At 38.0% G+C, this 14,855-nt stretch overlaps 1 protein-coding gene across 3 annotated transcripts; it reads right to left on the bottom strand.

The window, feature by feature from the left end:
• Positions 1-529: 529 nt before the first annotated feature.
• CD274 (CD274 molecule) lies at positions 530-14,653 on the bottom strand (the record flags this gene model as incomplete). 3 transcript variants are annotated; one of them, XM_082843385.1, is made up of 5 exons in its annotated part: positions 14,249-14,653; positions 12,453-12,794; positions 5,707-5,991; positions 3,569-3,676; positions 530-980 (listed from the first exon to the last, which is right to left on the bottom strand). In XM_082843385.1, exons 1-5 carry the CDS (start codon positions 14,298-14,300, stop codon positions 958-960), a joined length of 810 nt encoding a protein of 269 aa, XP_082699511.1. In that variant the 5' UTR covers positions 14,301-14,653. The 3 variants fall into 3 exon arrangements, with proteins under 3 accessions (XP_082699511.1, XP_082699510.1, XP_082699512.1); XM_082843384.1 differs by lacking the exon at positions 530-980 and having other exon boundaries at positions 3,405-3,676; XM_082843386.1 differs by lacking the exons at positions 530-980; positions 3,569-3,676 and having other exon boundaries at positions 5,651-5,991.
• Positions 14,654-14,855: the final 202 nt, after the last annotated feature.

Genomic DNA, 14,855 nt, shown 5'->3' with positions numbered 1-14,855 from the left:
AAAGAAAGAAATAAAAGGACAGTGGGTGACAGTCTCAGATATCTGAGGTCTGCTGTTTATTGTCTTGGGCATGTTATTTTATCTTTGCTCCCTCAGCTGTGAAATGGGTAGAATAGTGCTTGCTACAACACAGCTGCTACAGGAATGAAATGAGATTATGTGTACACATAGTTGTAAAGCTGATACTTAAACGTAACATATTTTGGTAATGTATCTTACTTTGAGGTCTGAGAATAAGATTATCCAAGTCAGTCAAAGTATCAATGGGTTAAATAAGGTAATATCCTATACAAACCAATGGTTTGTTCTCTATGGTTCCTATGTACTGATAGTTATAGAGGATATCAAGCAACTTACAAATACTATATTTTGCTGGACACACACAAGTCATCAAGCAGTAAGTTTGGTCTGGTGACATAATTTTAACTTCTAATACAGCATATCTTCAAAAGAAATCACTCACAACCACACTCACATGACAAGACCCCACAGACTTAAAATAAATAAAAATAACTCATACTTAAGTACTGTTGCAACACTGGGACTCTCAATTACCCAGAAGACAAATCAACACTGAGGGAAGGCAAAGGGCACTTCTGCAGGAACTGACCATTAAATCAGGGAATCTCAACCTGTTTTCCTAGGATGAGTGATGGATAATTTGCATGGAGATTTATCATTCAGAAGTGTCCTTTCCCCTTTTCATATGCATTGATGAGTCTCCCAGTCATTTTGAAGTACCAAGGTTTCCTTCCAGGCTAAGGCTACCTTTTTTACTCCTTCTTCCTTTGTTCTCTTCTTCTTTCCCAGCTTCCATTTTCAGAGCTTGGGCCTTTTAAGTTCTACATCATCTGCAGCCCACTGGCCCATTGCATGCCTCTGGTCATGCCTAGCCCTGACGAACTCAAACCACAGGCTGAGAATCCCTGCTTTAAGATCAGAAGTTTCAACGTCGGATTACGTCTCCTCAAATTGTGTATCTGGAGAGTGAAAATGAGAAACATAAGTTATATTTGCTAGATGATATAATAACCTTGCAATAAGAGAAAGAAGCATATTATATTTATGTCCAATTCCCCTTACATGATAAAGTGTAACCAACCATCCTGGTTTGCCAGGAACTGTCCTGGTTGTGAAACTGAAAGACCCATGTTCTGAGAAAACCCTTAGTCCTGGGCAAACTGGGATGGTTTGTCACCCTAGGATGCTCCAAACAACACTCATTAATTAGCTTTACAACACAAATGAGTGCTATGGACTACATAACGAAACATGCCTGAGCTTGTCCAAGGTAATTAGACTACTTTAAACTTGGGCTCATTGTGAAGTGTGGTTTCTAATTACATTAATAAGAATTAGAAACCTTAATATAACTTTCCTCTTAGTTCAATCATCTGGGTGAGGTCTTTGTGGACTTCTACAAATGTAGACATTTGTTGTGGAATGGATTTAAGTGAACAGGTTAAGAGTAAGGTTCTATAGTCAGGCTAGTGGGCCCCAACGCCTTATTTTTGCCAGATTTGTGTTCTTGGGTAATTTATATTATCTTCTTGACGCTCTGTTTTCTCTACTATAAAATGGGAATAATCCTAGTATTATCCTAGGATAATAAATAAATAAATTCTCTTTGATTTTGTGGAGGGAGGAGATTGAAGTATTGCACATGAAGCAGTACACACAGTGCCTGATACACGTTTTATCTATCTATCTATCTATCTATCCATCCATCCATCCATCTATCTATCACCCATCCACATAAATCACTTCGGTCCCCTGTTGCAGGGAGATGTTAGGATGCAGAGCAATAGAAACCTAACAGAGAGAAGCTGCCTCCTTCCCCCACCTCCGCAAAGAGCCATCCCTCTATTCTCCTTTGCCATCCCTAAATCTCAGACTGTGGGAATAGTTCTTATATCAGAGTTGTGAGGCAAAGAGGAGCTGGCAGTTCCAACAGTCAGCATTCTGTAAAATGAGGGGAGATTATGGCTGATAGCCTTCTCCTTGTTCTTTAACTTTTTGTTTACTTTTCCTTCAACTTCCGATCCCTGCTAATATTCTTACCATTTTGCTGCTTTGAGTTCATATCTCGGGTGCCACATTTTTCCATATCCATCACTTCCACTTGAAAAAAAAATTATTTTTATTTCCATATAACACAACTCTACATCCCACACAGTGACTCAAGTTTAAATCCCAGGTTCCTATGAAACATTTTTAATCCCTTAGGAAATCTGGTAGACTTCCATATTCCAGGAGTCCCAACCCCTGAGGTTAATTCAACAGTTTAATTAATTCAAAATTTTCTAGATTTTATTCAGGAGTATATACTTATATTTTCCATTCTTCCCCCAGAGATGTACCATATTCTGAGATACTTTATTATACGCTGGTTATCTAGTCGTTTCTAATGCCAACTAATTATTTTTCACATGGAAATGCAAGTTGGCCACAGCCACTTCCTTGGACAAATCAAAGCCATCTCAGGTCTTCCTATCACTGAAACTTGATCCTTATACTCTGGCTGTCTCAGTTCTGTTAAGTACTTGTTCATTAGAAGAAGCTGACCTCCACTCCCTCAATTACACCACTTTCCCAGATCCACCCACCTCTTAAGGGGTTGTAGGGAATTTCTCAACGACTATTGGAATTCCCTTCCATTTTCCACTTCCCTATTTGTCATCAGATAACTCTATACACAGATCATCATCAGATCCTTTGGTGTACTTCTCAAAGTACTGGGGAAATGTTCGCTCTGAATCATCTTAAAATGAAAGGAAATTATTTGAATAGCCACGTTTCCCTGAATTTTAATTGCCCCCTTGGGTAAATAGAGAAATACACACATTAAAATTATTTTAAAATCTATATAACACCCTCAGCCAGAAATCTTGCAAACTACTCTATGGTAAAAGTATCACTGCTCTCCATAAAGAACTATTTTTATTATTTAAAGGTCCCAGAAACCAGCTCAATATAACAGTGCAACTAATGCTTGACAAATTGAACTGAAACCAACAGGCATTTAGCTTTTTCTCTTCTGTAAGTCTGTGGTTATTTGCATGACGGAAAGAAATTGTTTAACACTTGGTTTTCTTCAACCTCCATACACAACCTTTCTCTCACGATCTTCACCCAGCAATCCTGTACAGCTTCACTATAATTGCTATCAAACAGTGGAGTGTCTTTGTGCTACCTTGCAGAGGCAAGTCAGGTTTGCTTGCAGCCATGATCCAATTCTCACCCCCTTGGAAAGGTTACTACAAGTGTTCACTGCCGCCCTTCAATGAAAGTGATACTGCAGAACAGTAACTAAAAACCTACTTTGCATAACTGAAAGTTGGCCCTGGAAGGGAAAGCTAATAGGAAACCATTTGATAAATCACTGTTTCCTGCTGGGGGCACCTCTAGCATTTTGGGTAGAAAAGCTCCCTGTTACATGGGACTGTTCTGCAGATTACAGGAGATTTAGCATCCCTGGCTCTGCCCACTAAGTGCCATTGTGACAACAGTAGCACTCTCATACACTTCTCCTCAACCCCAATGGAGACTATTACAATAAAGGAAATACCATCTCTTTTTAGATAGAAGATGATTGTCAGGGTTACACTAAGGAACAACAGGAGAGCTCCCAGAATCACCAAGTGAGTCCTCTTTTTTGCTGGATCTGGATATGGTTCTGAAAAACAAAACAAAATAAAAAGAAACTAAAGATAAAATCTTCTTTGGAAGGGCAAGAGAATAATCATCTTTGAAGCTTAATTTAGGATAGTATGAGGTTAATTTTCTTAAATACCATAAGTTCCTTTCCAGTGAGTGGCTGGAACAGTGAGATACCTCAGATATGAAAATGGGAGCAGCATGGAAAAGTGGAAGCAGCCCAAACTTTGGAAAGATGAACCTGGGGTTAAGTTCTGCTGCCACTCACTAGTTTTGAGATCTCCAGTAAGTCCTTTAACCAGCCTAAAAAATGGAAATGCTAATGAAATTTTTGTGAGGCTAATGTTTATAAAGTGCTTTTCACAGGGAGTGGCAACTCAATATTATATGGTAGCCTTGATTATTTCACTTCCTGCATTCCTTAATATAAAAGGTAGCAGCCTACTGCACATGGCAAAGATGGAAAATGAAGGCCAACTGGCATTGTCAAAGAGCTCCTGCTTCCCCATATCTGTGGCCATGATTGGGACCATTGTTTGCTATCTTTTCTTTCTCCACAGTTTGAACATCTTGGGACATCTAATCATTGGCACCTCTCACCAACCTGTCTCCAGTCCCATGCAGGAAGAAAAGGGGTCTTATGGCACATGATGCTCAGAGACTGCTAACTCCCACCTCCCACCATTAGCCATGATCCATGACTACCTAGTTCAAGCTTTAAAGCTGTAGTCAGCTTTTCTCTAGTAGCTTGCAGTTTACAGAGCCTGTTAATAACTTTATGAATTAGGTGTGCCATTTTTTATTTTTTAAATCCCCAGGTTACAGATGAGGAAACAGATTCTGAGCAGTTAGGTGAGTTAACCCTAGGTCTTCCCACAAGTAAGTTATCATAAAATAGCTTTTAAATGACAGGAACCTATTATACTAATGCAGCTCCTACCAAAGTGATTCACACCCCAGTAAGAGCATCTCTTTAATTTTCTAAACTTCTTTTGTTCTTTTTGTTCATAGGACCACCCTGGATTATTTTTTCCTATTGTTTACCTTTTCTATTCAATTTTTTATTTGTTTTCTCTGAAGTACCTAAGCTTTACTTTCAACATCTAGTGGGGGAGAGAGTGGTGAGAAGTGCCTCTGAGAAGCAGACAATATAAACCTCTGGGTTTATATTGGGTTGGCCAAAAAGTTCACTCGCTTTTAAGTAAAAATAAAAGACACATTTTTCATTTTCACGAAGAACTTCACTGAACAACGGATTCACTAACCGAACTTTTTGGCCAAACCAATATTAACATCATGCTCTCAAGCTCGCCTTCTCTAAAGGTCTGAGCCTCTCACTAGACTGTATCCTGCCTTACCCACTTCTATAGGAGAGTGAGATAAAAATAAAATAGTTGATTCTGCGCAAACAAGAGTCTCAAATTATTTTCATACACCGTAGCTCATGTATTCCTATGATGGTATTGCCCAATAGGTTATAACTATATAAGAAAAGTGAAACACACAGAAGTCAAGTTGCTTGCCCAGGGACACACAGCCTTATATCTTACGCACTAAGCAGACTACCTTGGAGGAGGCAGATGGGGAGGAAGGATCTCTCCCGTTTGGAATAAGATAGGAAAGTACATTCCATTTGCTTCCTGCCACAGAAACCCTGGAAAGAAGGAAACAGCTCTGATGTGCTCAGATTTGGATTCCTGAAACTTGGTCTGAGTTGAGTCTTCCTCTCAGGTGCTGCCCTAGATCCCCCAGCCACAAGAGCATGTCCTACATAAAATGAGATTGCCTGTTTTATTATCTACTTCCTGGAGAGTGTTAACTGAGTCCCCAATGCCTGGCACGTACCACATATTCAATAAATATTTGCTGAATGTTTATTAAGTTGCAATATGACTTGGACGAATGGAGGTGAGGAAGTAGGATGCATTTTGTAAATACAGTGTTATTCATCCATTCAACAAACAATGAAAACTTGCAATGAGCAGGCATCAGGCTAGGTACCAAGGGACAGTACTAGGCACATTTTAATTGAGACATTCATAATATTACCTGGGATGACCAATTCAGCTGTACTGTTTTCCTCATGACCTAATCTCCGAAAAATGCAGTAGAAAATCTCGTTAGCTGTTGTGTTGATTCTTAGTGTGCTGGTCACATTGAAAAGCTTCTCCTCCCTCTTGGAACTGGTAATGGTGGTTTTGCCACTCAGGACTCGGTGGTCACTGCTTGTCCAGATGACTTCAGCCTCAGGGTAACCCTCAGCCTGACACATTAGTTCATGTTCAGAGGTGACTGGATCCACAGAAATTGTTTGGTTGATTTTGCGGTATGAAGCTAGGTCATGAGCAAAAAGAAGGCATGGCTTTCACTTAGCACAGAACTAGACATGTGGCTTGGTCTTGTCTACCTTAGAAAGAATACCAGTCCAGGCTGTTCTCAGAGAAATAAGCTTAATTTTCAGATGTTTCAGCAGTGGGGAATGCCTGGTAGTTCTGCCTCAACTCTTCCACTCATACTTGGGCCAAGTTTGGGCTTAAAGGAACAACTACCTTGCTATAAAAAACATATTGCTATTTTTATTGAGCTCAAAGTATTGATAAATGTATAGATTAATTAAAAGAGAATTGTCATCTTTAAACCAGTAGTCTTTCTATCTAAATATAAAATATGTTTGTCCATTTACTCAAGTCTTTATATGTTTCGCAGTAAAGTTTTACAGTTTTTACAAAGGGCCAAATTCTTAAATTTATTATCTCTTTGTTGATGTAAAGCTGTCTTTATAAACATGAACATCTCCAGCTGGTCAGTGTTTTCTTAGACTTTATTTAATAAACAGAAAATCTCATTTTGATGGGCCATTCACTTTTCCAATTTTAGGTAAATGATAAGAAATTAGGTATGAAAATAGTATAACGTCATTGTAAAAGTGGATACGTGTTCCCTGCATGATAATTTTTAAAGTTTAAATGCATTTTAAAAAATTTTACAATAGTTTTAGATTTACAGAAAAGTTGCAAAGATAGTACAGAGTGCCCACATACCTCTCCCGTTTCCTCTATTGTTACCATCTTACATTACCATGGTACTTTCATCCTAACTAAGGAACCAACATTAGTACAGTACTATTAACTAAACTTTATACTTTGTTCCATTTCACTAGTTTTCCCTAATGTCCTTTTTCTGTTCTAGGATCTCATCTAGAATACCATATTATGATACTTATTTTTTAAACTTTTTATGCTGGTTATTTTAATAAATCATTTAATTATACTCAAGGAAGAAACTTTGATTAAATTTTAGATCGTAAGTTTGGGACCCTTTTAGGATTAAATGTACTAAATATTCTAGTAGATGTACTAAATATTCTAGTAGATTATTTAGTACATTTACAATGCCTAAGAACTTTTTCATGTTTATTCATGATAAGTATGTTAACATGTTATTATTCTGTTGGCACAATTTTTATTTTACTCCTAATATTTTAGTGTAACCACTAATGGTCCACCTAGAGCCTTAATTCTCCATTCCTTTACTAAAGACACAACAATGGCTTTGTGATATGATATATTCACAGAGATTTAATACAATACAGCCAGGATCAAACAAAACTGAAATAATGATATTATGTTCAATGAAAACATTGGAAATCAACATAATTACAATTTCAAAACATATAAATAATGGTTCTCATGAGTACTTGAATCCTCAACCTTTATCTATTATATTTAAGCATTCTTTTAAAAAGGAATCCACTGATTATACCTCATGAAATAATATTACCATAACAGGTTCTAATTCATATAGCACATAGCTTGATTTTTGGACAATTAAAATTCCAAGCCTAAAATCAGAGTGAATAGTAAACTTTAAGGGTAAAATGTTTGCTTTTTTACCCTTTGATTATTATTTTTAATGGAATAAGAATAAAGAAGAATGTTGTTTCATGCCTGGGCATATGTATAAATGTACTGTACCGTTAACGGCCCAACAAATTAGCGGATTCATTCTACTCACTGATTAAATACCCATTTTATTAGTCTCTCAAGTGGAGCACATGTATTTGGGTTTAATAAGAAAATATTAGAACCTCCACTTATATGTATTTTTATCAAAACAATTAAGAAATAATCTAAGCTTAATGAGATTTACTGATTGACACTGGGCCTCACTTTGTCTTAAAGGAATAGGGGAGTTTTATAACACCTAAGGGAGGACAGTGACTTGTTTGGGATTATTACAGATATTCAGGTTCTCTCATATAATTTCTTTTTAAATATTTATTTATTTAGCTGTGTCGGGTCTTAGTTGTGGCATGCGGGATCTAGTTCCCTGACCAGGGATCAAACCTGGGCCCCCTGCGTTGAGAGTGCAGAGTCTTAGCCAGTGGACCACTAGGGAAGTCTCTCTCATCTAATTTTAACTAAACTAACCTGCTTACAAAATGAACAACTAATTAAAAGGTTTCCCACAAAGAAACTGAGGACTGGATATATTACCAATAAATCAAGCAAAAACCAAAAGGAAATGGCAAGAGTGATACTTCTTACCATGACTTTATGAAGTAAAACAACAAGTACCTAATTGGATCTGACAAGGCATTGGTTAAAAAAACCTTAAGATTGTCAAGACCATCCATTTTTGTTAATGCGAAATTTCACCTAAGATATATTATGCCTTGAAATATTAGCTAACTATAGTGAAGCATCATAATTAGTAAGACTGAAAATATTGTTTATTAAATTTTCATTTCATATTTTTAAAATTTCTATTTTTGTACATTTATAGAATGTGCAATGTATTATGTTGAACCATATGAAATTGGTGATATTCAATTTCTTTTGCCTTTAAAAAATGTCAATTTCTGATGATATAACATATATTAGCACAAGTACATTCTTTATAAACACACACATACATATATTAGTTTAACATGCTTTACTAATGGGGTAGGTAATCGAAAACATTTGCAGACTCCTGGTTTACTAGATCTAGCGTACACATGTTCTAATGCAACTATTACATCCGGACAACGAAAAGCTAACAGTAGTTTTGAAGTCAATATACAACTCAGGGCTTCCCTGGTGGCACAGTGGTTGAGAGTCCGCCTGCCAATGCAGGGGACACGGGTTCGTGCCCCAGTCCGGGAAGATCCCACACGCCATGGAGCGCCTGGGCCCGTGAGCCATGGCCGCTGAGCCTATGCGTCCGGAGCCTGTGCTCCGCAATGGGAGAGGCCACAACAGTGAGAGGCCCGCGTACCGCAAAAAAAAAAAAAATACAACTCAATACACACTTTGGAGGTACAAATACAGGAAATAAACCTGGTTGTTAAGGGCACAGACTTCAGAGACAGATTGCTTGAGTTTAGAACCTGGCTTTATCACTTAATAGTTTAATGAACTTGGCAAATTACTTAATTTCTTTGGACCTCAGTTTGCTCAGCCATGAAATGAGAAGAATACCACCACATATCACTGACTCTTAAGATGTCACCTACTGAAAGACACACTCAGATTTCAGAGATAGCAAAATGTGAAAAACATGCATCTTAGACATGATAAAGCTCCTACTCCATAGAGTCGCTTGAGGATTAAATGAGATAATATAGGCAAAGTGCTTAGGATAGGCCCTGGCACATAAGTACTATATAAGTGTTAATTACTACTGCTTTTACTGCTAGAGCTGCTCTTCCTCTTCTTACTACTAGCAAAGTGCACTCATGTGGTATTCTTTAGAAAGTACTGACAGTTCCTGATGAACAGTCTTGGAAATAAATTTTCATGTATCCAAACCTGTTCGTGTTTCAAATTTTTTAGGCTTATCCTATTTGAGGAAATATGCCATTCATTCATTCATTCAACATATATATTTTTGTGCGTTCTTATCATCCTACTACTCTTATATGCCAAGTCCTAGGGATACAGTAATAAATAAAATAGATGAAATCTCTGCCTTTGTGGACTATATATTCTAGAAGAAGGAGAGAGATAATAAACAAAATATGTAGGTACATTTATATGATATGTTACATGATATATTAGATGGGGATTTAATGCTACAGGGAAAACTTAAACAGGGCTGGTTGGTGAATTTGGAGGAGAGATGGGGTTGGTGAAGAATGATAGCAGTTAATCCTTGGTCCATATGAGCAAATTGACTTTATCAGGGTAACTATACATACTCTGTTCTTTCAATGCCTCATCCCATTTAAGTTCTTGAAAGTAGAAATGGGCACTTCATTTTCCCTGCTATTAGATTCAGTGTTTAAGGAAAAATAACATTTTCAACTGAAAGTCAGATTCCTGAGAGTCTGGTATTTAAACAAACATGAAAGGTGCAATAACACCAAAGGGATAATAATTGAGTTAATCTAAAGCTAAACTCTTTCAAATTTCAGTTTTGAAATGCTTCACCTTTAAAATCCCATGGTGAGTAAACTCCCTATGGGGAAGCTGTGTTACCACATGTTTGCAGTGATGGGAAGCGAAGCCCGACAGCGTTACTGTGAAATCGTTTGCATATGGAGGTGACTCAGGAGTTCTACTTCCCTGAGTTGTAAAGCTCATGCAAGCTGGCCACACTTCTTTGGTGACACTGCCTCAGTGCAATTGAAGCTTGGTAGCTGACTTGCTTTCAGTGCAGCTCAACTTGACCTCCAAGACCACTATGTGCAAATGACAACTAGATGGAGTGGGACTAGGATGCCAAATTAGTAATTTATAGTACAAAATGGAATGGTCAGACAAATCACATCCTCAAATCTGGTTGGTCATCTGCTTTGCTCCATCAAGGACCCCTCCTTGGAAAAACCATCAGTGCCAAGAGATTTCCCATTGTGTCAAACCACAGCAAAGGAAATCACAAATCCACAAGGGACATTACAGAGCCCAGATAACCTGGAAGAACACCCTTCTTCACTACAGGGACAGCTTTTCCACTCTCTGCATACTCTCTAAGACTGATGAGAGACTCTTCTTCTGGAAGCAGAGACATATACTCTATACTTCCTTCTAACCGACTGCCAGGCTTATGCTCTTCCTCCCTACCCTAGATCCAGCAATGCTGGCTGTTCATGGAGCTAAGTCTTGATAATTTCTTTAATGCCTTGAAACATAGTATGCCTGATATTTGCTGATGGACTGAAGAAAAGTTAAAAATCCCAACTTGGGATCCCATCAGCTTGCTTTCATGAATATCTGTTATGGAGAAGCATATGGTAAGATACAATTAAATTAAATCTACCTCACAAGACAAGTGACATTTTGACAACAGTAGCATTAATTGAGCCAGAATTAGAGACCCAGCAATGTACCATAAAACAGATGCATTTCTCCTAATTCCTATATAATTTTGATTTTGACTTTATAATGATTAGTTACCCCTTTATGATAAGTGTAAACTTTTTCTATTTATATTCCTGACATTCAGATTGATGGTACTTAGGTCAGGAATAGAAACACCAAGGGATGATGATTTAATTCTAGTCACATATTAAAAGGTCACCATGTAAACAAAAGAAGCAAGCAGATAATCTCAAAACTATGACTAGAGATGGCAGATTTCAGCTCAATATCAGAAAGTAATTACAATAGGCTATAGAAGGAAGGTCCAAATGACAGGGGTATCATTGTAGGAAGTATGTGAGTAGAAGATCCTTTCAGGGGATTGCTGTTCTTTGGGTGTTTGGATTAGCTGCTCTTGCCTGGGATCCTTTCAGCTCTCAATTTTATGAATCTTAACAGTGAAAGCAGAGGTGGTCAGCTAAGGTGTTTTCCTTTACTGAGCTAGAAACAATCCAAAACTTTGAATCCAGGTGACCTGATGTCATATTTATAGGTCAGTACCAGGAATTTGACACAGTTCCTCTTCAATACTCCAAGATAAAAATGGTACAGATTTTTAAGATGAATGTATGCCTAGTGAGCATAGTTTATACTGTCTCTGAGGAAGAATAGTTTATTCAATACTTGACATGATTATTTTTTGCCTTCATAGATTGACTTCAAGTCTTTTTGAATGTGAACCTTACAATGGGGTTTGTCATTAATATATTTATTTGGATTTGACATAGAGAGGTTCAAAGAAAAAATGCTGGCAGACCTCATAAAATTAAGAAATAAGTATTGAATTTAAAAATTCTTGGAGGGACACACAAATAGTGACTATTATCCTTGCATGCCATGGAAGATAGTGGTGAAGGGAGGAGAGACACTTTTGTGGTTCATTTATTCTCTTCCACAGTTTCCGAATTATTTGCAAGAAAAAATATATATATATTTATATATATTACTTTTATAATAATAAAAAAGTGAAGATTAGGAATTTATTTACTTTTTTATTTATTTTTTTTAATTTTTTTTTTTTGCGGTACGTGGGCCTTTCATGCCGTGGCCTCTCCTGTTGTGGAGCACAGGCTCCGGACGCGCAGGCTCAGCGGCCATGGCTCATGGGCCCAGCCGCTCCGCGGCATGCGGGATCCTCCCAGACCGGGGCACGAACCCGTGCCCCCTGAATCGGCAGGCGGACTCCCAACCACTGCACCACCAGGGAAGCCCTAGGAATTTATTTTTAGGAAAACTGAACATGTTGTGAAACATGACTGCCACATTTGGCTCTGGATCTCCAGGGACTATCAAACAGGATGTGCTCAAGCAACGCTCATTGGATGAGTATGTGAATGAATGAATGAACAGACTGCTGCTGTGGAAAGTGAGGCTGGACTTCCAAGATTGAAAAGTTCTCAACACTGAGATATGGTTTTAATAAAGGCTGTGTCTATCTGTAATAGGTCTTACCATTGACTTTCAAAGTAATCCGCTTGTAGTCGGCACCGCCATAGCTGATCAAGCAGCAGTAAATTCCTGCATCCTGCAATTTCACATCTGTTATCTGAAGTGCGGCCTTCCCCAAGGGGAGCTGGTTCTTCAACAGCAGGGCCCTCTGGTTGTAGCTACTGTGTTGAACATTCAGGTCTTCCTCCCCATTCACAAACTGAATAATTTTCTTATCCTCCATTTCCCAGTAAACAACTAATGCCAACAGGTTCAATTGTTTGTCTACTGGAAATCTGCATTCCAATGTCACATTGCTGCCATATTCTACCACATACAGGTCCTTGGGAACTGTGATAGTAAATGCTGAAAAGAAAGATGACCAATCTTTAGAAGACGGAAAATTCCTCAAAAAATTTATAGAATGAATGCAGGGTTTATAAAAGCTTTATCTGATCACTTATGTGATAATTACATTTAAGGACTTACTTCCCTGAAATACATATTTTATCCAGTGAGCTTGAGACATGTTTTACGATGTATATCTCACTCCTGAGTTAAAATAATAAAATTAGCTAAACAAGTTGTAGTCCCAAAATTCATAAACATACACTACTGTAGAAATATTACATGGTAATGGGGTGCTTATAACAAGGGATACTTTGTTTCATGTGGACATCCCCAGAATGTCCTTTGACTGGACACTCATTGCTTTTTTTTTTTTTTTTTTGGTCTAGTGCAGACAGTTGTGGTTTCTAAATTCAAACATCAGGAAGAGACTCTTGGAGAAGGGAATAGAGGAGATAGAGAGCTGCTGTAAACAAGATCAAGTTCCAATACTTCTCTGTGGATGGGAAACTGACTGGGAGAGAGTGATTTATCCCGCAAGAAGAACTTGTCAGGCCACTTAAGATGACTGCTCTCTTTTAAATATTTATTTATTTATTTACTTCTGGCTGCCTTGAGACTTTGTTGCTGCACACAGGGTCTCTCTAGTTGCGGCTACTCTTCGTTGTGGTGTGCGGGCTTCTCATTGCGGTGGCTTCTGTTGGTGCAGAGCACAGGCTCTAGGGCACGCGGGCTTCAGTAGTTGTGGCACGCAGGCTCAGTAGTTGTGGCTCGCGGGCTCTAGAGCGCAGGCTCAGTAGTTGTGGCACACGGGCCTAGTTGCTCCGCGGCATGTGGGATCATCCCTGATCAGGGCTCGAACCCGTGTTCCCTGCATTGACAGGCGGATTCTTAACCACTGCGCCACCAGGGAAGCCCCACTCATTGCTTTTTACATAGTCTAAATCATAGATTCCAATAGTCCTCTCTACATACTGCCTGAAACTCTTAATCAGTTGTCTGGCCAGAGGTAGATGAGTACAGAGATTTAGGGAGGGTCTCAGGCTGATGCCAGTACTGTGTTACCCTGACACTGCATGTACACTATAATTCTTCCTTAGAATATACTCACTGGGAAAAGCAGGTCATAGAGCAAGGTGGATAGAATGATCCTGCTTGTTTAAAACAAGCATATAAAAGTATACACATAGGCCATTTCCTCAGATATTTTAAGTAATTACCCTTGGGAAATGGATAATGGATAATGAGTAATGGATAAATGGATATGGGTTAATTTTGTTTCTTTAGATGTGTCCATACTCCCTATATCTTTGTCCATTGAAATAGGTCTATGAAATATGTTTATGAATTATAATGAAGGAAAAATAGAATGTCTTCACTACAAAAATTATATCTATTTTATTATTTCAGTTTTTATCTTATAGTTAAAATATTTAAATTATAGAACCTAATGAAAGGATTTGGTGTCTTACCTTTCAGCAAACAACAGTAAGCCATGAATGTAAAGATACTGTATATCCTCATCTTTCTGGAATGACCTAATTATGGAAAACACAAAAAGAAAACTGCTTTACTCAATAATTGAATATCCAGACATTATGGGACTTGGCAGTTTTAATTGAAATTGTCTTTTGATAACCAGACAATGACTGATTTGTAAGTGCTGAAATACAGCAGGGAATTTAGAAGTTCAATACCTTCACTTAATATCCCACAGCCACATAAAGCTAAATGAAAAAAAAAAGGTACTATGATGAGAATTCTAATTACAAGGCCTGTAAAAAAACTTGTACACTCAAAAGAAACCAAGAAGAAAATATTGCACCAAAATCCTCTCAATTACTTTTTGTTTTTTTCCTGCAGTGTAACATATCTAGAAATCCAAGCCTGCCCTATACAAAATTTCAAAGCAAGGAGAATCTAACTTCCATTATCTCCCACCTTTCAATGCCTCTTCCCCCCAATAGCAGCTTTCATCCTACCCTTTAACTATTCAAGCCTTCCACATTATTATCCCAACCATGCCAGTTCTCCCTCAGGTTCCATCCTTCTAAAATCTCCTCTTTCGTCCTTTGCTTA

The sequence above is a fragment of the Leucopleurus acutus genome (genome assembly GCF_964270905.1).
Source record: "Leucopleurus acutus genome assembly, chromosome: 7".
NCBI lineage: Eukaryota > Metazoa > Chordata > Mammalia > Artiodactyla > Delphinidae > Leucopleurus > Leucopleurus acutus.
The sequence above is the reverse complement of the archived record's forward strand: the minus strand, read 5'-3'. Positions and strand labels throughout refer to the sequence as shown.